This window comes from Trachurus trachurus (genome assembly GCF_905171665.1).
Source record: "Trachurus trachurus genome assembly, chromosome: 4".
In the NCBI taxonomy this organism is placed as follows: Eukaryota; Metazoa; Chordata; class Actinopteri; order Carangiformes; family Carangidae; genus Trachurus; species Trachurus trachurus.
Genome location: NC_139898.1, coordinates 27,819,360 through 27,841,253, shown reverse-complemented (window position 1 = coordinate 27,841,253; position 21,894 = coordinate 27,819,360). Strand labels below are relative to the sequence as shown.

At 39.7% G+C, this 21,894-nt stretch overlaps 1 protein-coding gene across 1 annotated transcript; it reads left to right on the top strand.

The window, feature by feature from the left end:
- Positions 1-227: 227 nt before the first annotated feature.
- fam102bb (family with sequence similarity 102 member Bb) lies at positions 228-21,839 on the top strand. Its single transcript, XM_083969678.1, has 11 exons — positions 228-489; positions 5,674-5,794; positions 6,958-6,987; positions 7,388-7,504; positions 7,930-7,976; positions 8,604-8,698; positions 12,247-12,348; positions 13,722-13,980; positions 16,598-16,734; positions 17,059-17,128; positions 18,236-21,839. The coding sequence occupies exons 1-11, from the start codon at positions 344-346 to the stop codon at positions 18,276-18,278; spliced, it is 1,167 nt and encodes a 388-aa protein (XP_083825804.1). The 5' UTR covers positions 228-343; the 3' UTR covers positions 18,279-21,839.
- Positions 21,840-21,894: the final 55 nt, after the last annotated feature.

Sequence of the window (21,894 nt, the reverse complement as noted above, 5' to 3'; positions counted from 1 at the left end):
ATACAATTATCTAACCTGACCTCAAGAAGTAGGACATGAACATAATGAGGCGTCTTGTTAATTAGTCTGTCTAGAGAGCTATCTAGCTTTTAACAGGTGTCCTCCAGTTTTCATAAATTATTTTATTTTGAAAACCCCATACAGGAAGTAGCAGTCCTTCCTCGCCTCATCAACGTGACCGTTCTCAGCGGCAGCAGCAGCTTCACCATCCTCCTCCCACAACACAACACAACACTACACTTACCCTGTATCTGTGCCACCACAACACAATGGGGCTGTAATGTCAGCGGCGACGGGCGAGATCGAAGCATCTTCATCTCTACACCACCACTGAGCCCTGTGTATGGATTTAATGATGATGAAGAAAAAGAAATTCAAGTTCAAGGTGGATTTCCAGCTGGACGAGCTCTCCTCGATCCCCTTTGTCAACGGTGTCCTCTTCTGTAAAGTCAGGCTGCTGGACGGCGGCTTCTCCGAGGAGTCCTCCCGGTGAGTGAGCAGCTTTGGGGGTTTTAATAACCGGTTTATAAAAAAAAAAAAAAACCCAACAGGAGCTGTGTGCAGTTACTCAGCCATTGGGCTCAGTAACTGTTGCTAACCACGTATATAATATCTATGGTTGCTAACGACCATAGCACACGACACCATTAAACTAACGTTAACCCATCCAACGGTTGTCAGTTACCGTCTGACACTAACGTTTTTCTCTTAAACGTTTATTCAAATTCAAACAGTGGGCTACCGTTCAGTCGAAGCTATTTTAACGAGTGGAGACGTTGGATATAGGCTACTAAAATATACATTACAATACATTGACTGAATAAGATATAGGCTAACGTAAACCTTTTCTGAATGTATGAACTAATGGTCAAAAATGTCCGTTAATTAGTCGTGTTCAAGTGGACGAGACGACGTCTGGTCGTGTCGTGGTTTTTCACGAGCGAACTTCCTCGCGGGGTTGTGGAATCGATTGATTGATTGACTTGACAGTCACGTGACTGCCATGAAGCTGAATGTGACTCCTGTAACTCAATCAGTGCTGTGTCTAACAGGGCCGGTGCAAGTCTCTATGGGGACCCTAAGCAACATTTTTTATATTGGGACCCATTACTGCCAGTAAGACTTATTATTGAGCCACACCTGCTACAAACTTATTTCATTTTTTCTAATCTGTCATTACGAATCGTCATCATCATCCTAGCCTGGCATTTACCCATCTATGGTTTTCAATCTGAAATGGTACCAGTATCCCACCACCTACAGTCATCTAGGCCTAGGCTATTAAAACTAATAATAAACTAATAGACAATGCATTTTCTGTAAGCAGGTTTTAAATTAACTACAACAATTATATATGAAGGGTTTTTGTAATTATGCAGGATTTCTGTAGGGGTTGACAGAAGTTACGCACTATAGATTTTATAAAAGTGAATAGCTCTTTGGGGCTGTAAGCTAGTGCTTCGTTCGCTTCATGGACGTAGGTGGGAGAAGAAGGACGGTGTTTGCTTTATCTACCTGTTGTTGATCATAAGTGATCATGTCATGTGACATGTCAATAATGGACATGAAAGTGCATAGCTGTATAGCCCCAAAAGTAACTTACAGTAGAACAAGATGGATAGTGTAAATGAATGACAAGTGTAAAGTGCTGCAACTGACGATTGTAGTCTTTATCGATCAGGTTCTAGTAATTGTTTTGCAATACAGTACAAGATTGATAAATAAGTAAGCATGTGCATTATAATTCCCCGCTGACCGAGGTTAAATATCCTCAAACGTCAGTGCGTTTGATAAAGTCAAGAATCAGCTTCGAGAAGCAAGAAAAAGTTAATATTTAATTCAGTTTTCAGAATAAAGCAGATAGATTTTTCTCCTTATCTAATAATCAATAAATCCATACATTTTTGCAGCTCTGGTAGAGCGTGTTTCCAGCTTAGGGAGAAGTGAAACTATAAATGTATTGTCTCAGGGGCCTGCAAGGTGTTTGACATGAAATGAAATATGACTTGTACAGTGTCATCCTGGGGTTTAACAGCAGTGTCATCAACTGACTGACAACTAACACCCACAAATGACCCATTATAGATAAATATGTAGCACTGCAACAAACTATTTTCAATTTTGATACATTTACAGATTATTTTCTCAGTAAATCAGTGAATCATTTGATTTATATGTGTAAAGTGACCATTACAGATTTATAAAACCTCACAGCATAAGACACAGGAAAGCTGCAAACCCACACACAACTAAGAGGCTGAGACTGAACAATAACTATTGTCGTGAACTCCCTGCTATTTCAGGCCGGTTGTACATGATGTGTCATTTTCCTGCCAGTCAGTCACTGGAAAACTGAGACAAGTGGCAAAGTCGAGCTGGCTTCGTAAAGCTAATGCATAAAGAAACATCCAGTGTCTGATACAGTGAGTGGTTCTAGGACAAAACTAAACTAAACATGGGCAATTACAAGATCAATATGTCTTGTATGAGGAAATATAATGTGTAATTATTTGTTATTTAATGCAAAAATGAATTGTGTCCAGTTACTAATTGGTTAACAAAAAGATGACAGGTGGTGCTGAGGGTGTGTCAAACAGGAAAGATCTGTGGTGCTTCACAAACTACAGGCTATAAAAAAAGAAAAGAAAAAAGAAGAGCTGTTAATGAGAAGAGAGATAATTAGCAATGAAAGGAAATTACTATATGATAATTCAGTGTCACCCTGGGGGCAACAGCAGTGTTGTAATAATGCTATTACTGCTGTCAAGGGGAGACAAAGACGTAACAGTCCTCTCTCCTCTGTAACCTGTTGGTGCTTTGACTCAGAAATGAGACCATTTTTCTCACAGTGGACAAAGGGGAAAGCATTGTTTTGGGAGGGAGGTTGTGGGGATTAGATGGCTTCACCCCGATTATATAACAACTGGCCTTCTGTTTGGTACAGTAAGTAGCTCTTATAAAATGCCCTAAACCAGAAAGGTCCAGTGTGAGCCGGAGTCGGACCTTGTGAATCAGGATGCATCTAAGGTCATGGCATTTAAAATAGCTCTGGTTTTCTTTCTCCGTATATTTCTGTGAGCAGCCTCTGCAGCTAAATCAAATCAAGGCAGATTATAAGAGGTTCTTTTAATCCCATAACCCAGACAGTGAAGTTCAGACTCTAATGAAAACATCCTGCTCTGCCTCTGTCGTGTTTCACGCTCCAGTCTTTTGTTTTTATGTCTCTGCCTATAGATTCTGCTTTGAAGAAGAAGATCACAAATCGGAGAGTTGTTGAATCACATTTTTCTGCAGCGTTTTGATTTATTAGACACCCTGAACTAGATTTCCTCTGACACCATTTGAGTCATCCCAACTGTGAGTGTGAGGGAAGTTCAGATTGTTGTTTTATTAGCCCTTTTTTCCCTTTGGTGTGGTGGCTTGTCATCAGGGCTGTGCCATTGTTTCAGCCTCAAACACGTTTTTCTTGTTATATAAGTTTACTTCTTTGGAAATATAACATTTTATGAACAAATTCAGACTTGTTGTTTCATTGCAGCCTTGCACTTACCTCAAATCTTATCTCAAAATCACAGATTTGTTTTCTGTTTGTTGTGACAGTTAATGCTTAGTGCTACTTGCACTACCGCCTTCTTCTGGTTTTACAGTATATTTTCTTTTTCTTTCTAGTTTAGTTTTATATGCCCTGGCTATATCTAGATTTGTAGATTGTTTTAAATGTTTATTGTCTGCACCAAAGGTCTGAGAGAAACGCAATTTCGGTCCACTGACTATGACTTTGACTAATGTGTAAGTGTGACCGCAGCTGCCTTTTTTAAAAGGAAAACATCTGTATTTTAACAAGATATGTGACCCATGTAGAGAGATGAGAGTGACGACTTCAGCTTGTGCCTTAAAACTAGACTTACTCACACTCACTAATAGGATTTTGCTGTGCTGAGAAGTGCTGCGAGCTACAGTTCATGTAATCAAGCCTGAATTCCTGAAGCACAGAGTGTCCAGCTGGCTGGGAGTTCCCTCTCCGACTCTGGGAGTTCACTCTGATATTTCTCGGCCTCAGGATGAAGTCAGCGTTTGCAAAGCTATGATCACATGTCTGCTGCTTCTTTTTTTTTCTGTGTAAAATCAACCTGTATATATAACATACGGTCAATCTCAACCATCTGAACAGCATTGTTGAAGTCTTATGTCATCAACAGTCCTTGCACTATTTCTCTACATGTCTCCATCAGTTTTTTGTCTCTACTTCAGATGAATACACTTGTCAGATTTGTCCTTCTTGTATTGAAATCCAGCAGAGTCGATCAAAATGAATGGCGTGTGGGCCGTCTCAGCAGAAGGGAGATGGTTAGGTGAGTGGGAGAGAAGACGATGCCAGTGAAAGGGAGGCCATCTGGGCTATCGTAATGCTGCCCACGCACGTCTCTCTCTCCCTCTCTCTTTCTCTCTCTCTCTCTTTCACTTCATCACATCACATCTTCTCACTCAGAAAAAGCTACAGCTACATCTCACAATCATTTTAACTCCTGGCTGCCAGAGGATGATGTGCATTTGTCTATTTCCCCTTATATTAATGCCGATAGAAACCACACCCACCCACCCACCGCTATAACCTTTAGATCAGCCAGTTACATTAATCAATAGGTGAAAATGGGACCAGAGTTAATTAGATCATTTATTAAGTGGCCGGAGAAAATCTAAGGATAAGCACATAACCTTCTATTGGCAGTTTGAATCCATAGTCTTTAACAAGAGGAGCCTGAGGACGGTTAATCCGGTGGTCATTCAACTCGAGTGGTTTTCATTGTTATGTAATAGTGATATTAAATTGGAAAAATGACATTGTGTGTGGTAGTGGTAGTGGATAGTGCTGCATGAGTTAGACTGTGTGTCTCTCTTTAAACCTCCTGATACTATTGTGAATACAATACTTTTTGTTCTGGAACAGATACAAAACGTTTCTTTGAACAACCAGCTTGTAAGAACATGAACTTTTCTTTCCATTTTACAAAAGTGTGAAGAGAGTATTTAAATAAGCAGCAATATAATACTACATTTTGATACTTTCCAGCACTGAGAGTCTCAAATACCCTGTTCTATAGAGGCTTTTCAGTCACAAGCAAAAGGGTTTAAAGTTTGATTGCAGATATTAGTGTGATTTCAGGTACAATGGTTATTTTTGAATTTTATTTTACTGGAAGAAAATGTGTCCAGATAAATATGTTCATATATGTCTGCAGAAGATGATTTGTTATACACTTTTAGCTCAAACAATGCGCAACAAAGTTGTGAGATATTTTACCTTTTATCAGAAAATATTGCAGCTCCTGTGATTTGGATATTACACTTGGCTAAATTGCTTCCCGATAGCAATACACGATGCATTATGATTCTGATACTGTGCCAAACAGTTAATCAGTGGTTATAGTGGGAATTTTCCAAACCGCGAAAGGAAAGGAAGCAGTTTTTCTGTTGTACAGTGAAATGCTTTAATGACTGAGGTCCATGGAGAATGAAATCCTGTTGTTGCTCTGAGTTTGTGACTCTTTTCCATGTGTTTTTCTCAAAGCTGCTTGTCTAAAATGTGTGATATCCACACAACGCTCAATCCATGCTCTATATAATTTCACCTGAACATGTGTCGAGTGAAGTGTTTGTGATTTCCTCTTACAGGGAGCCAGTGCAGGCCAACTGTGTTCGATGGAGGAAGCAGTTCTCCTTCCCCTGCAAGATGAGCGCTAACGCGGGGACAGGTGTACTGGACCCCTGTGTGTGTCGTGTGTCTGTCAGAAAGGTACAGTATGAGGCTGCTGAGCTGTATGAGATGCAGTGAGCAAAGTTAAATCTACCAAAAAAACTGGACGTCAGTGTAAAAATAAAATTGGTGTTGGTTACATTCAGTTTTCTGTGGCAAACTGAAGGGTGAAACCTGAGCTCTGTAACTGCAGTTAGCAAGCACAGCGTTGTGAAGAAAACAGACTCATCAATGTGAAATCTTCTCCCTCTTATACCCTTCACTTCTCATAGTTTGTCCTTGACATCCTGTAAAACAGCAGTAAGATGTAGAAACAAATGAGTCTGAACAGGTTTTCCTGGTGAATTTCAATGCATATTGTTTGTCCACATTGTCTCTCAAAATGAATCAGAGTCTGTGGAGATGCATGACTAAAAACTCTGACAGAATTATGCACATAGATTATTTTTGTTTTAAAGCTGCATGTATGCCTGGTTCATTTAGTAAATCTCATGGAATCAAACACACAAGCCTCTTTTCCACCTTAAATGGACACAGAAATGCTTTTTTTGTTTTTATCGTTGTAACCGGGTCAAAATGGACCCTAACAACACAAATGTCATAATTTTAACCAGAGCACTTTAGAATTTTGTGGAAAAAGTCAAAAAGTCTTGATACAATAAACAAATGTATGTGGTACTTTTATGCATTTTAAACCTGAAAAGCCCTTCACATTTCACAAGAGGAAGGTTAATGATCCTGCTGTCACATCAGAGCAGCTCCCAACCATTGTGATTTACAGCCCTGACACCATTCATTTATCTGTCAACATCTCATTCATCACCATGATTGAAAAACACCTTAACAAAGTGTTTTACGTCACATCTATCATCTTATTCCTCATCATTTTAACCACAACTGGCTCTAGAAAACTGCATGCATGAGATATGCACACTGTCACATCCCATTATTGTTTTATAAATAACATTTCATGTGTTGAAATGTTGGTGCACATGCATTGTCTATTCTATATTCTCATCTTTTTTTTTTTTTTTAAATTTGGTGCCATAAAGTCTAACTTCCTACCAATTATTTTAGAATTAGGTTAGCTCTCAAACACATGTAACAGGAAGATGGTAATGGCTCATCGCTTTAATTAAATTTTTGATATAATGAAGTTTTAAAGTTCAGTGTTTAATATTTATCTTTCTCCTCTTCTCCAGGAGCTGAAGGGTGGGAAGGCTTATGCAAAGGTAACATGCTCACATACTCGTGCTTTCCAACCCCCATACCCGAACCCTCACCTACATTTACAGTAATCATCCATATTGATGTAGTTAGCCTTGTGAGCCCATAGCAAACAGATGGCCTTCGCTGCCTGCAGGTCGGCTCGTTATCTCATATGTTCTCTCTTTCACTGTTTGCAAGTTATTACCGTATGTTTATAATTATTATATTCCCCCAAATGTGAAAATTGCAGAATGTTTCTTCAGCTTGTCATGACATTTCTAAAGATGTGTCAAGTTGACATAGTTTCTCTCACTTTGAGTTGTGTCTTTCCACATCTCTAGATTGTCACATTGTTGACTTAGCGAAAGATCAGTCTCCTGAGAGAAAACAAAGTTCACCTCATGTCACTCTTTTCTCCTTCAGCTCGGTTTTGCAGATCTGAATTTAGCAGAGTTTGCCGGCTCAGGGAATACAACCCGCAGATGTCTGCTCGAAGGCTATGATACCAAAAATACTCGCCAGGACAACTCCATTCTCAAGGTAACATTGAGGCGCCGCCAGGAAAGCACCTGATTTGCCTTCTTCAAGAGAATACCCCGCTGTTTTGAATATAAGCATGGTATTTTTCTCAACCGGCAAGGAGGCAGGGGAAAGGTTTTTGCATAAACATCTCGCATTGCCGGTGGCCAGGTGCCCAGGTAGTCCATTTATCTGTAGCCAGAGATAAAAACGGCATAAAGAAGAGCAGTGTGATCTGTGAAAATAACTGGCAGATGTTGAATTGTGTGTGACAAACCTCTGCAGAAGAAAATACAGTCAGAAATCCTCATGTGATATTTTCAATTCTTCAATGGGTGCCGGTTTTTCTATGGCTTTTTAAGATTAGTGGAATAATGCACAGTTTTCCTGTGACTTTTGAACTATTAACAGTGTGAATTTTAACATGAATCTTTCTCTTGTCGTAGGTTATCATCAGTACACATCTCATGTCAGGAGATCCTTGTTTTAAAACGTAAGTGAAAGTCACATTTTTCTGCCCTTTTTTTTTAATATGGTGATGAACCGTCTTGGCTCAGTCGGGGTCGGTGTCATTTGTCAGACTTGTTGTTGTCTTAGTTGAAATTCTTGGACGACAACGAACCTTCCCAAATGTGGATATGTTTGGTGCCTCTGAGAAACCAGATTACTTCATGTTACTCCGTCTTTACGAGAGACCTTTTAAAAACAAATCTCTGTTTGAGGGCTGTTTATGAAGCTGTGGTTGTCATGGCTGTTAACACTGTGATGGGAACGCTTCATGTAAAACAAACAATACAGGATGATGCAAGTGTAAGTAACTGTTAGATAATCAAGATAATAACTCTTGAAAGTACCAGTTCCTCCAATAGAAACTGGTTTCAGTCAAAGTATCAGTACAGAGAGAAATGCTGCTTTATTCATTTGACCTAAAAATTATTCAGTCATCTGTTATCTGTGTCAAAACCTGAACGCTCCTCTCTTTGAATATTTTCTCCTTATTTCCCAGTTTTTGCCTTCATCTCTTGGCTTTTGCCTTTTCCCTCGGATTGATTTTAGGAACTGACACGCTGAAATACAAGAAGGCAAAATAAAGCGTCATCGTCTTTCCTCTGTCCTTTAGGCCTCCCTCCACAGCCACAGTGATCGGGATCCAGGGTGACGGAGAGAGCCTGCTGGAGGAGAGGAGAGGAGGAGACTCGCAGAAAGGCTGCTCTGGTGAGACTGGCCACAACACGTTACATTACACTGCTCTGCTCTGCTTAGTCATGCCATTTGCTTTTCCAAACATTTACAGAGAGAGACCTGGTGAAAGAGCACTGGTATAATTTAGATGTACACGGAAATGAAAAAATGAATTTCCAACCAACTTGCCTTGCAGCCTCAAAATATAAAATACTCCTCCCCCAACCACATATTGTATATAAAGACAGTTTCTTCTTCTTTATACACAGTGTATGCTCATTGCTCCTAGCGTTTTGGATTGTGTCACAAGGCTGAAATAGGATAGATCCCATCTGCACAGTCATACACTGTAGACAGGCCCAGAGTCAGCAGCACACTGTAGAGACTAGAGAGAGCTCACTGTGCAAGACTAGATTTCCCCAGCATTACATCATCGCTTAACTTCGGTTTCTGTTCTATGAAGCTGTGTAGGTGTCAGGTCTAGCCACTGATGATGAAGACATTACACTTCTTTTTTTTCTCTATATATTATATTTAATTTCTTTCTAATAATCATTATAGGACAATATGATAAAAATGACAAGGGGTAGGATTATATAAGTTTTTTACTTCTTCCTACTCCCTTTCAAGCATGTTTAGGCTGTTGATGAATATAATTAATGAATTGTATTTGTTTTCCATTACTATTTGTTTTGTTTTTTTGTTGTCTGCTTTGTCTTCTGTCAGTCTCTTTTTACACTACCTTACCTGTTTGAAATAAAGGCATAATAAATAAATAAATAAATAAACATTTCAGTCATAATTCAAGATTCAAGAGGCATAATTTACTTACGTATTACCTTCAGGGAGAAACTATTGCTTATTAATTACCTTTTAACATTAATTATAACACAACCTCTGACTCCTTGATATATTGCAGCCCATACTTGTGTTACTACCAAGTCTGGAAGCAAATTAAGTCCTTAGTGGTAATACAAACTGAGCACTACCTGCTGCTGCTGCTGCTCTACAGTATTTAAAGTTTTATATGGGTAAATGACTGGAAGGCTTTTATTGTGAAGCAGCCACAAGAGGGAAAGCCTCACTAGCTAACATTAAAATCTACATTAAATCTGATGAAAACCTTTTTTTTTTGGCAGGTATTTTAGACAATCTGCTGATATTAATCTTATAACCCATATACGTTAAGAATCTTTCCATGGGGGTGTGTGTGTGTGTGTGTGTGTGTGTGAGTGTAATGCATTTCCGGTTCATGTCACCGGCAGCCGCTCTTTATCCCCCATCCACTATTATGAAAATATTTCTCTTGCAGCTGTCCCTTTCTGCTACATTTGTCTCCCTTGTTTCACCCTCTCTCTCTCTCTTTAGCTTTTTGTGTGAGCTCATGTGTGAACGCATCAGAGTGTTGAACGCCTGCTCGTTCCTCCTGGAAGCTTCAGAGTGTAGTGCAGCTCTTTCATGTATAATTTAAACACGCTCTCTTCTAGATTAACAACAATCTGCTCTGACCCTTTAGGCTCTTACATGGTTAAAAATAGGACTTGTGTGCAAGTCTGTGTCTGCTGGGGTTGTGTGTGTGTTTGCATGTGCACACTACATGTGTATTTGTCTGCTGTACACGTTGCTCCTTCCTGTCAGCATCACCGTGTCTCTGTTGCTGCCTGTTCAGTGTGTGTGCAGGTGTACTGTGCTGTGTTGTTTCGTGTGTGATCAGATCTTAGTTTGAGATCATTTCATGTCTCCTCCTCAAACAGGAGCAAGACATTTTATTTTTTTAAATCATGCAGATGCAGAGGCTCATTTCAAATTACACTCCTCCATAAGTGGGTCAAAGATAACTCCCATTAGAATCACTATTTTTCGTAATAATAAATGTTCTCCTCATAATTTTGCATAAAATCCTTATTAAAGTCTACACAGGAGTAAATGATTCGTAAAGTTGACATAAGAGTGTGATTTAGTATTTACTTGGGGAGATGCCAAATATTTAGTTCCAACATATTGGGGGTAAATCAGTATCCTGGTCATGTTTGACCCGTCTCTGTAGACGTTTGAACTCTGAAATCTTTCTGACAGCTCAGTCTCTTGACATTAAAACGATGGCACATGTGTTCCTCTTGCTGCACATGTTTAAAAAAAAAAAAAGCAGCAGTGAAACTGAAAGCGTCCAGTCAAGTCCACTGAGCGGTTCCAACACAAGGCAACGTAACGTAATGTAAACATGTGCATTTAATGTGTTTGCTCATCGAGATGAACACTGGTGAGAACGTACAGTGATTAGTTATTTGTAACAACTGGTGAAGAACGTGAGTCAATATTGACGGCTGGTTAAGATGTCACTGACATTAAAAAAAAAAAAAAGATGTTGCTAACATTAAAGCTGCTGCGTTCATTTAATTAGTCTTCTGTTGGAGTGATTTGGCCTAAAACACACAAGAACATACACTCCTCTTTTTATACAGGCACTCTCTCTCTCTCTCTCTCTCTCTCTCTCTCTCCATTGATGGCACCAAAATCAGGTGCTTAATAAGAGTATTGGAGTTTAAGATGCACAAATACTACACAGGTATTATATTTAGTAAGCATATCAGTACATCACAATTATTGATTGTTCATTTGCAAACACGTCCTTTTAATATAGCAATTTAATACGGCAAAACACCGTATTAGATTACTCGATTAATCGATAATAAAATAATAGGTAGAATACTTGATAACAAAAATAATCAATTGCTGCAGCCCTAATACACACTGTTCCTCCTCAGCTGGCAGATACTGTGTTGTAACAGGATGAGACTATTTCCACTGTGTTGCAGGTGATTTCCTGAGCTCTTATACGTAGTCGTTATCATGGGCCAAATATCGTGTTGATGGCATCACATCAGAGTCACCCTGTGATTCCCGGCTGCTCTTCTGAATGTGATTATTTCTGCCTGAGGAGAAGTGATGTGGAGTCTACACACACATTCGCCAACTGTGGTCACTCACTCGCTCATTAAGCTCAGGGAGGTTGAACTGAGGGAAAGTGTGTGTGTGGGAGGCAGAGAGGGGAGTTTTCTCTGTTGTTCTGCCGCTGACAGCAATAAGCTGCACATAGATGAGGTCCAGGCTGCGCAGGACAGATCATCATGTTCTCCACATGAGTTTGTGTTTGTTGTTTAAATCGAAAAGTCGTCAGACCGAGACAGACAGACGGACCGGAGCGCAGCGGAGCTCATTTATATGAACAACATGCTCACAGTTTTGTTTCTGGTTGTGTCAGTCCAACTTGAAAAGTGTGTTGACACATATAATTGACATTTTGCAAACACAACACATGGTGTGAGGTGATTGGTTGTGTTTTCATGTTTTGATTGTGTTGCTGTTTTTATTTTTGCTTAGCAACAGTCGACCACAAATGTTTCACTTTAGACACGGTTTGGATCGTTTTGTTCAGCTGAGGGTCGCCAGGTTTCGTTTTTACTTTGCTCTACTTTCTCTCTGTGCAGGGAAGAGAAATTTTTGCTGAAATGATAAATTGTTTTGTACAGTAGAACAGACAGAGTGTTTATTCCCCTCTCTCTGTTTCCTCCTGTGTTCAGCAGAGAGTCGAGAAGGGAAGTGTCCGGTTGTCTCTGATGATCTGGCGGGCTGCGGCCACTCACGTACGTCCAGCTACGCCAGCCAGCAGTCCAAACTTTCAGGTAAGGAGACAAGGTGTCCGAAAAAGCAAAACATATTTAGTTAACCTTTATTTTTTAAATTGTTTTGATAAACTTAAAACTATTTGCTTCCAACTTTAGCTACATGACAAATTATTACATATATAATCACTTTTTACTGGAGGAAATGTGTGTCTAAGATCAAACTAAAGGAAACCCTTTCACTAAGCAGGAGGGAAGTGATAAAATTATTTTTCCAGTGACACTTCAGCAGAGCAGTTCAGACCCGAGGCTCGAGTTTCCATTAGAGTCAGATCAGATGACTGTAATAAAAGATCACAGGAAGTGGAGATGCAGTGAGAACAGCTCTAATGGCCCTCTAATTCTGAGTCTGAAAACCAGCTTCCTGCCTCAAGTAACTCTTGATAGATTTATCTGAACCTCGTCTCAGCGAGAGTGAAGTTTTCTCTTTCACGGCCGTGATGAACTGGTTTTCTGAGACCTGTACTTGCTCTAGACGCTTCACTGCAGACACGAAGAGCACGTGAGTGTGTGGGTGTCACCGCAGCTCCACTGAACCGCTAAATCATTAAACACACTGCAAGTTGCAGTAAGTTGCAAGGTCTACAGGACATCGAAATGGGTTTGATCTGAACTGAAAAACTTGAATTGCTGATCATTGATTCATGAAGTAGTATTTTAATTTTGTTGTTTTAGTAAATCTGTATCATTTTCTACATTTGCCGTCGATTAATGAACCAATAAGTGGACTTTTATGTGCATATGACATCAAATTTATCTTCTTTTTATCACTACAGATCTGAGTAGGGCTGCAACTAACGATTATTTTCATTATCGATGAATCTGTCGATTATTTAAGCAATTAATCGATTAGTTGTTTGGTCAATAAAATGTTATAAATGTCAATCATTGTTTCCCAAACCACAAGATGATGTCCTCATATGTCTTGTTTTGTCCTCAAACTAAAGAGATACTCAGTTTATTGTCATAAAGGAACAAAGAAACCAGAAATATTCATATTTAAGAAGCTGAAAAAAGAAAATATTGACTTTTTTTTCTTGAAAAACTACTCAAACCGATTATTCAACTATCAGAATAGTTCACGATTAATTTAATAATCGATTATTGTGAGATTAATCGGTTAATTGTTGCAGCTCTAGATCTGAGCACTGCTGCTGTTACCACATAAATGTCTTATATTACCAAAGCTACATTAAAACTACAGTTACTCAACAAAACTGACGATCAGTTTCATTAGGCTGGTGGAAGTAGCTAAAGAGGAAATGTCAGATCAGTTAAACCTGAAAATGTCAAGTCACTCCAGAAGTAAGTTTTTAATTTAAGAGAACTGCTATAAACTATATTGTTTTGTAATTCCTGTCCATCCTTCACAGGCTACAGCACAGGTCACTCCCGCTCCTCCAGCATGTCCGAGTTCAGCCACCGGAGAAACCACTCGGTGGGCAGCGCCTCAACGGGCATCGGCAGCATCCCAGAACCCAGCGAGGACCGAGACAGAGAGTCCAGACCGTGTCCTGCGCTGCCTGAACACCCGGTCTCCTCAAACACCACCAACGCCACCTCCACCACCACCACTAGCAACCCACAAGGCACACCAGTACGCAGCGCCTCATCCTGTGAACGGCTCAACAGGTTAGTTTGTCAAGTAAATTCTGCTCATTGTGGCGTTTAAAAGGGACACTGCGGTGTAAATTTAACTCATTGTCTATCGCACCGTGAGATGGAGAAGAACACCCGCCTGAAGAGATGAAGTTTACCGACCGCAAACTTCTCTAGTTAGAGCAACTTCAGCACGGACAGCCAGACAACAAAACACAGCCGTCTATGGAGCCACGAGCCCAACAGCCATCAAAAAAGCCACTAATAATGCTCAGAACGGCACCAAACTTCATCAAAAGTACAAACAGGGTCCCAGCACATAATACGAGGAATCTTTCTTTCTATTGAAAAGAGGCGAAAACAGAACTCAATCACTCTACTTCAGCCGCTTACTACGAATGCAGAAGCGCTAAGAAGTCGATTAGTAAGGAGTCCAGTGATGTTTAGATCCAAAAATGCAGCATGCTTTGTTGACTGTGATAGTTTGAACTCATCTCAACTCTGTTCATTTCCCTGTCAACACTCGCTAGTTGTTGTTAGAAAGAGATAGGGAAGACGGATAGGACCACTGATGGGTTCAGTAATCGACTTTTTAGGACTTCTGCATTAGTAGGAAGCTGCTGGAAGAGACAGTGGGTGCGTTGTGTTTTTGTTTCAAAAGAAACCAGGCAAAGCCAGCAGGTGTTTGATGCCTCGTATTATGTGCTGGGACCCTGTTTGTACTGTTGATTAAGTTTGGTGATGTTCTGAGCATTATTTGTGGCTATGAGAGACTTTTTTGATGGTGGTTGGCTCCACAGACAGCAGTGTTTTGCTATTTGGCTGTCTGTGCTGAAGTCGCTACAACCAGAGAAGTTTGCGGTCGGCAAACTTGATCTCTCAAGCAGCCAGTGAACTAATATTTGTTAAAGATAATAATCATGAGTGCAAAATGAGGGGAAGTTATTGTCAACAAGTTTAAACTATCAACATAAATCACACCTGAGGCCTGTGAGAGATTTCAGGAAGCAGCTGTCCTGCAGTGAAATGGTGCGACGCAGAGCAGCGGAAGAGTATTTGTGGTTTCATCATGCGGCGACAATAGGGCTCTTATTTATATATGAAGAAGAGAAAAAAGGTTGCTCATTGTGTTTGTGAGCAGCAGCTTCAGTGCTCACTAAGTGTCGATGTACTGGTTTCGGAGCTCTTCGGTGGCCGGGAGGTGCAAACCAACATTACAAAATGTGAAACACTTCTACAGAGCTTGAGACAAATTTACATTTTGGAAAACATTTTTACATATCATAACAGAAAATGACATTACACAGTACCAAAACACATTTACATTTCAGAAAACAACTTAACAAGATGCAAAACACTTTTACAAGTGGCAAAAAGTCCTGAAAAAAAATCCACAAATGACATCAACCGGAAAGGGAAGATACCAAATCCAGGTTTGACCCTGAAGTGATAACGAGAGCGGCCAATTCGAGTTTTTGTGGTCAATCAAGAGTGATGTTTTGCCAGTTTTATAGCAGAAACTTACTTGGGGCCACCAGATCAGATCACATCGATCGCTGTCCATCGTGTCACCATAAACTCGATTGGCAACATCAACTCTTAGTGGCTGCTGCCGATATCACTTCCTGGTCAACCACGGATTTGGTAAATTCCCTTTCCGGTTGATGTCATTTGTAAAAGTGTTTGGTGTCTTGTTTTTTGTTTTCTGAAATGTAAATGTGTTATGGTAATGTCATTTTTTATTATATGTAAAAATGTTTTCCAAAATGTGTTTGACATTTTGTGATTTTGGTTTGCACCTCCCAGCCACCGTAGAGTCCAATATACAATCATCTATGAGTGTGTAGCATGATTTAAACATGAGGAGCTATTTCACAGTTTGATTAATGTAAGTGGGAGCAGATCTGTTTCTCTAAGCATTAGCAGCACTAAGTAGATGATCTGTCAAGTGTGTGGCTGCTACCAAAGCACTTGATAACAATGGGTCAAGTTAAATATCCATCATATCATATCCAGAGTCACATGGTTCCCTGGTCGACCACTTCCCAGATTGGCATAAAAAATAAAAACGTAAATTTCAGGAAACAAAGAGAATTTCTATTTGCAGTGGAAACCATCAGTGGTCAAATTGAGTAGTTTGTTTACATGGACACAAATAATCGGAATAAAATAGGAATAAATGCTGAATCCGAACGTGATTGGAAAATTTTGACCTGAACGGGCTCATTCGGAAAGAAATTTCTCTTCCTCTGACCTTCATCCATAGGCTCCTGTTTTGTCAATGAACCGTTGCTATTATGTGAGGGTCCTGATGTAGCCAGCCCCCTCACATACTGTACATCACAGGAGAAGTAGAAACTGTTGTGCTGTTTTGCAGCACACAATATACTGTACTGTAGATCCATTTTGATTGGAGGAGGCAACAGGCACGTACGAGAGAGAAGGTAAACATGGGGAGAAGAGCGAGCGAAGGAGCAATTTGACAGTGTTTGTTTACGGAAGGAAAAGCTTCTTCTTCTACTGTTTTCAACTAATTTGACCTGCAAAACTTCACTGCGCATGTCACAGTGAATTAATTCTGATTAATTGTTTTGATGCATGTACACGCACGTTTCAATTGGATCAATTTTGTCCCTCGTGTTCCCGTCAGACACCCGGTGAAACAAGACTCCATGGAGTCTCAGCTGAAGAGGATGGACGACACGCGGGTGGATGCAGACGATGTTGTGGAAAAGATTCTTCAGAGTCAAGATTTCACGCCCAGTCTGCTGGACTCGAGCGCTGAAGGTGAATTATGAATCGCACACACACATTAAAAAAAACAAAAACGCAGACTAGAATCTTTTTATATCATCTGGAATCACCGTGTCTGTAGTTTGGTTTCATTTCGACAGTCTACTGTTACCCCATCATGAGTCAGTCTGCGCACTTTGTTTCCTATCCAAGGTCTCATCCTGCTCAAAGCTCGGGGAAAGAAAGCTGCTGTCAATATGCAATTATTTATAGATCGCCTAGCAACAGGGCTCTCCTCACGACAAGGATTATACAGGAGGAGGATGCTGGTGCTCTCTCTGTACTGACTGTGTGTTACTACAACTGCTTCTGTTTCAGAGGAAGGCCTGCGTCTGTTCGTCGGGCCCGGGGGAAGCACGGCCCTCGGAAGCCATCACCTCCCCACCAGGTGAGCCTCGCCCTCGCCTCGCAACACGAGCCTCGAGATACTCACTGACCTGGAGCCACGCTGTTACATGATCTGGGAAATGGGTCATTAGCGGTAGATCCAAATGAGAGTAAAGAGCGCTTATCTAGGGGAGTATTTTCAGCCGTGGATGATACAAATGAGTATTTGTGGCAGAACAGTGTTGAGGTTTGTCTAAAAATAAATACACACATTCATTATAATGAGAGGATAAGTCACATATTGTAAAGGTGTGGCTGTAAGATTTGTGGTTTTAATAGTTTTTGGACAAAAATGGAGCTTTGTGGCACAGGAGAAGAAGCTATAGTATATTGGGACATGAATATACAAATAATAGGATAAAATCATAGCTGGTTTTGCTCTTTGCTTTAGATAGATAGATAGATAGATAGATAGATAGATAGATAGATAGATAGATAGATAGATAGATAGATAGATAGATAGATAGATAGATAGATAGATAGATAGATAGATAGATAGATAGATAGATACATCAAAACATAGATAGATAGATAGATAGATAGATAGATAGATAGATAGATAGATAGATAGATAGATAGATAGATAGATAGATAGATAGATAGATAGATAGATAGATAAATGCATCGATAGATAGATAAGACAGACAGATAGATGCATCAAAACATAGATTGAAAGACAGATAGATAGAAAGACAGATAGATAGATAGATAGATAGATAGATAGATAGATAGATAGATAGATAGATAGATAGATAGATAGATAGATAGATAGATAGATAGATAGATAGATAGATAGATAGATAGATAGAGATAGATATAGACACAGACAGATAAATGCATCAAAAGATAGACAGATGCATCAATAGATAAATAGATAAGACAGGCGGACAGATAGATGCATCAAAAGATATATAGATAGATGCATCAAAACATAGATTGATTGATAGACAGAAAGACAGACAGATAGACACAGACAGCTAAATGCATCAAAAGATAGATAGATACAGACAGATAGATAGATAAATGCATCGATAGATAGATAATCCACCCAATGTCTGGCTGTGTAATCACATACGGCTGCTAATTGTGTCCCGTCTTGTGCTCACAGGGTCGGAGCGGGGGCGTACGAGCAGGTGGTGATGAAGCGTTAGACCTGCGGCCTCCTCCTTTTACTGACGGACTGACACCGCTCACATCCACAAACTGGAAACAGGGCTGTGTCCATTTTTAATCTCCATTCCTACAGCTCGTTACCTGATCAGCACCGTGTCCGAGACGTGATCGCTCAGTGAACCGTTGACAACAGCGCCCTCCTGTGTTCATATCCTGCTACTTGACACAGGAGCTTCCTGATTAGTAGATTTTTTTAAAAACAAGCAAAGAGGAGGATGGTTGTCATCTCAATGTCAACACATACAGCTGTGAATTCAGAAAAAAAAAAAACAAACATCATCAAACGTGTACAAGAACTGCCAACACCTCCTCGCTCTCTGGGTGTGGACTCTGTTTCTGAGGTAAAACATTGTCGCCCAGCATCCAAACCCCACGTCAAAACTGTTTTTGTGACTGGAAGAAAACGATCAACCTTTCATCTCCAATGCAGCACAGGAGGACGGGCTCTGTCTGTGTGCATCGTCTAAAAACAAACGGAAACCTACACTGAAGAGGAGTATGCCATATGTTTTCAATACATTCCTTTTGTCTCAGTGTTCGTCTTATGGACGTCCTCCAACAGGACGTTCCTCTTTTACTAATTCGCCTATAAGCTGCAGTTGTTGGTGCTCTGACGACTGTCGGTGTTTTGAAGCTGAGATTATTTTGCTACGAAGGCGCCAGAGACTCGAGCTGTTGGATGATGTGTGAACGTGGCCTGTGTGTGTGTGTTTGTTGTGTGCTGAGTCGACTTGTATTAGTAGTGACACAGTGTTTCCCCTCCTCTGACTCTAACAGCAGCTGTAACCGCAGGAGACGTGCGACAGCTCTCAGGACTTCCCTCCCTCCCCGTCATTAGCAGCAGAGCTGTTACACTGATATTTTGGCTCCCGATTTCACACGTCTGCGGGTTGACGTTTGGTTTTTAAAAAGATTTATATCAGTTGGGGAAAAAAAAGCTTTTATTGCACTTAACAAGATGTCAACCTGCATTTCTTCCACACACACACACCCAGTCGAGTCAGTGTTGGGGGAAACACTGAGTCACAGTTTTTCTGTTATCTGGATGAATGAAGAGATTTATGTTGGTACTTTGAAAGAGAGAATGGGAGATTATGACTTTTTGCTTTCTTGTCATAATAACCGAGGCCCCTGTTTGCTCTGATCCGCTGAGGACTGTTGTAGGAAAACCCTCCTGGACTAATCTGCCCAACAGAGGCAAAAAGCAGCAACAGTGTATTTGGTTAAAAAAAAAATCAGATGAAACCCAAATCTGTACAAACAAACAATACTGTAGGAATTATAGATTTTTTTAAAGCATTTTAAATTGAACTACAAACCAGAGTTTAACGCTGAACACAGGAGCCATTTAGACACTGCACTCTGTAGTTATTATACTTTTGTTTGCTTTCTATCACTGACAGTCTATGAAGCTAAAGCAATGCAGCTACGTATATATGAAAGCTAGCTGGGGGACAAAGCCAAACCTGGCCTTAAGTTTAACTAATCCAACTTATCCGTTAACAAAAAGCATCGCGTTTGATGAACTAATATGTTAGTCTTTCAGTTTGTTATTATTAAATTTAAACTAATTAAACGAGGCAGAAATGACAGAGAAAAACAAACTTCTACTTACAGTAAGTTAGCAGACCTTAGTGGCTTCCATTATGTAATATTACATTTATTTTAATTATGAATTTAGTTTCATAGATACAGAATAGATTCCTACAAGCTATATACTATAAATAATCTAAATGAAATTTATTTTCTTGAATAAACTTATCTTCAAAAGCGCTAAAAGACCACAGTTTGTCGATCCATCCTGTGTCGTCGTGACACATTCCCTAACATTATCCAAATGCAGAGTGCAGAATCTATAGCGATGGCTTTTGAGGTAGAAAAATAATCAGGCTAAACAGAATAAAGTTTTTAAGTATTGCAACAAGCCAGCCTCAAAACTTCTAACCCATTTTATCTTCACTGTTCCTGTAAATTACCGCTCTCTGCCTTTGTGGGGCACTAAACGCTGAACAGAATAGGAGCTCTAATGGTAATTCTGCTTTAAAGGGTTTATATATAAATATAAATATATATATATATATATTATATTATTACAACCCAGTGTTTTCAGATGCGTATCTATCGTGTAAAAAACCCCACGCTCTTCAGCTACACCTCTCAGAGAGCTCGCCCGTTGACCGGGAGGCTTAACGTCAAGTGAACAAAAACAAAAAAAAATCAAAGCTCCTGCTATGCATCAAACAATTTAACGTGCAACTGACGTACTCTTCAGTATACAGCAGCACAGTGAAGGACTAGTTGAAGTTACCCACTGCCATGAAGAAGAAAACACTAAAAAAAACAGCTGTAGCAGCATATCAACAGGCGATTATTAATTAATCTGATCATATTGAGATCCTGACGTAGATTTATTTGCATTTTAAAGCCTAATAGGGGATTCATGTACAACTTCTTAGACGAGAGAGCAAATTAGCCAAAGTACAACAGCAACACACTGATAACTACCTGGGACTTTCTCAGGCCTATGCATATGCACCTGTAACGACAATATTAGACAAATTAGCCTATATCTAGTGAACAGACTATACATTATCTGCAATCCTCGTTTTGCGGGACACACATCTCTTCTTAGATTAAACTATATACGTGTTATATCAATAATATCTGCACATGCATCATCATCATCATCATCAGTGTACGTCGTACGGTGTTTTAACTTTACATCAGTGTTACATCTGTTTTTATGTTTTTATGTGTTCTGCATGATTCAGATGTTTTTTCTGTCGGCGTGCAGAGCCTGACATGTCATCTTTTTGTTATGTTTTGTTATCGTGCCATCTTTTAATCTCACTCTATTTCCACACTTGACGAAGAAGGATCGACTTTTCGCTTCAGCCCCGCTCACAGCATGTGAAGAGTTACTTTGTCGTCATTACTTAAGCATATATCTGCACACAATTGTCAGTGTATAACTGTTAATCAATGTTCTCATTTTGTATGTGTGTGTGCGTTTATTTTTATTTGTCTGTTTTTTATGTTCAGCATGGTTTAAATGTCCTGTGTTGAAAAATCACATCTGTAAGATTATGGTTGTCTTTGTTTGAAAATCTTTCATTGCGGATATTGTGCCATATTTTAGCTAAATATTTTATGGTTTAGGGGGGTAAAAAAAAAAAAAAAATCATTAGCACTACATAGTTAATACAGTATTAAGTGTGTGGCTACCAAATGTCAACTATTCGGGGATTTTGTTTTTGTCTTTTTGGATAAAAAAAAAAAAAAAAATCCACTTGTTTTACCTGTGCGACACAGGTGTGTTCATCTTGGTACCTAACATGTTGTTACAAACATGGTTGCTTCTTCTCTTCTGTGAAGCTGTTGTCTATATAAAAACTGTAAAATCGTACTCGACTCCTGTAAAGTGATTGATTGTTCTGCGCTGTTCTGACACTGTCCAGTGTTAAACTGTTAGACTTTGTTCTTTCGACCAACATTTTTGCTTCCTTTAACAAGTGTACTGGATGCTTCAGATGTGTACCTTGCACTGAATAAAAAAAAAACTGTTCAAAAACCTCGGTAAAATACACAGATCCT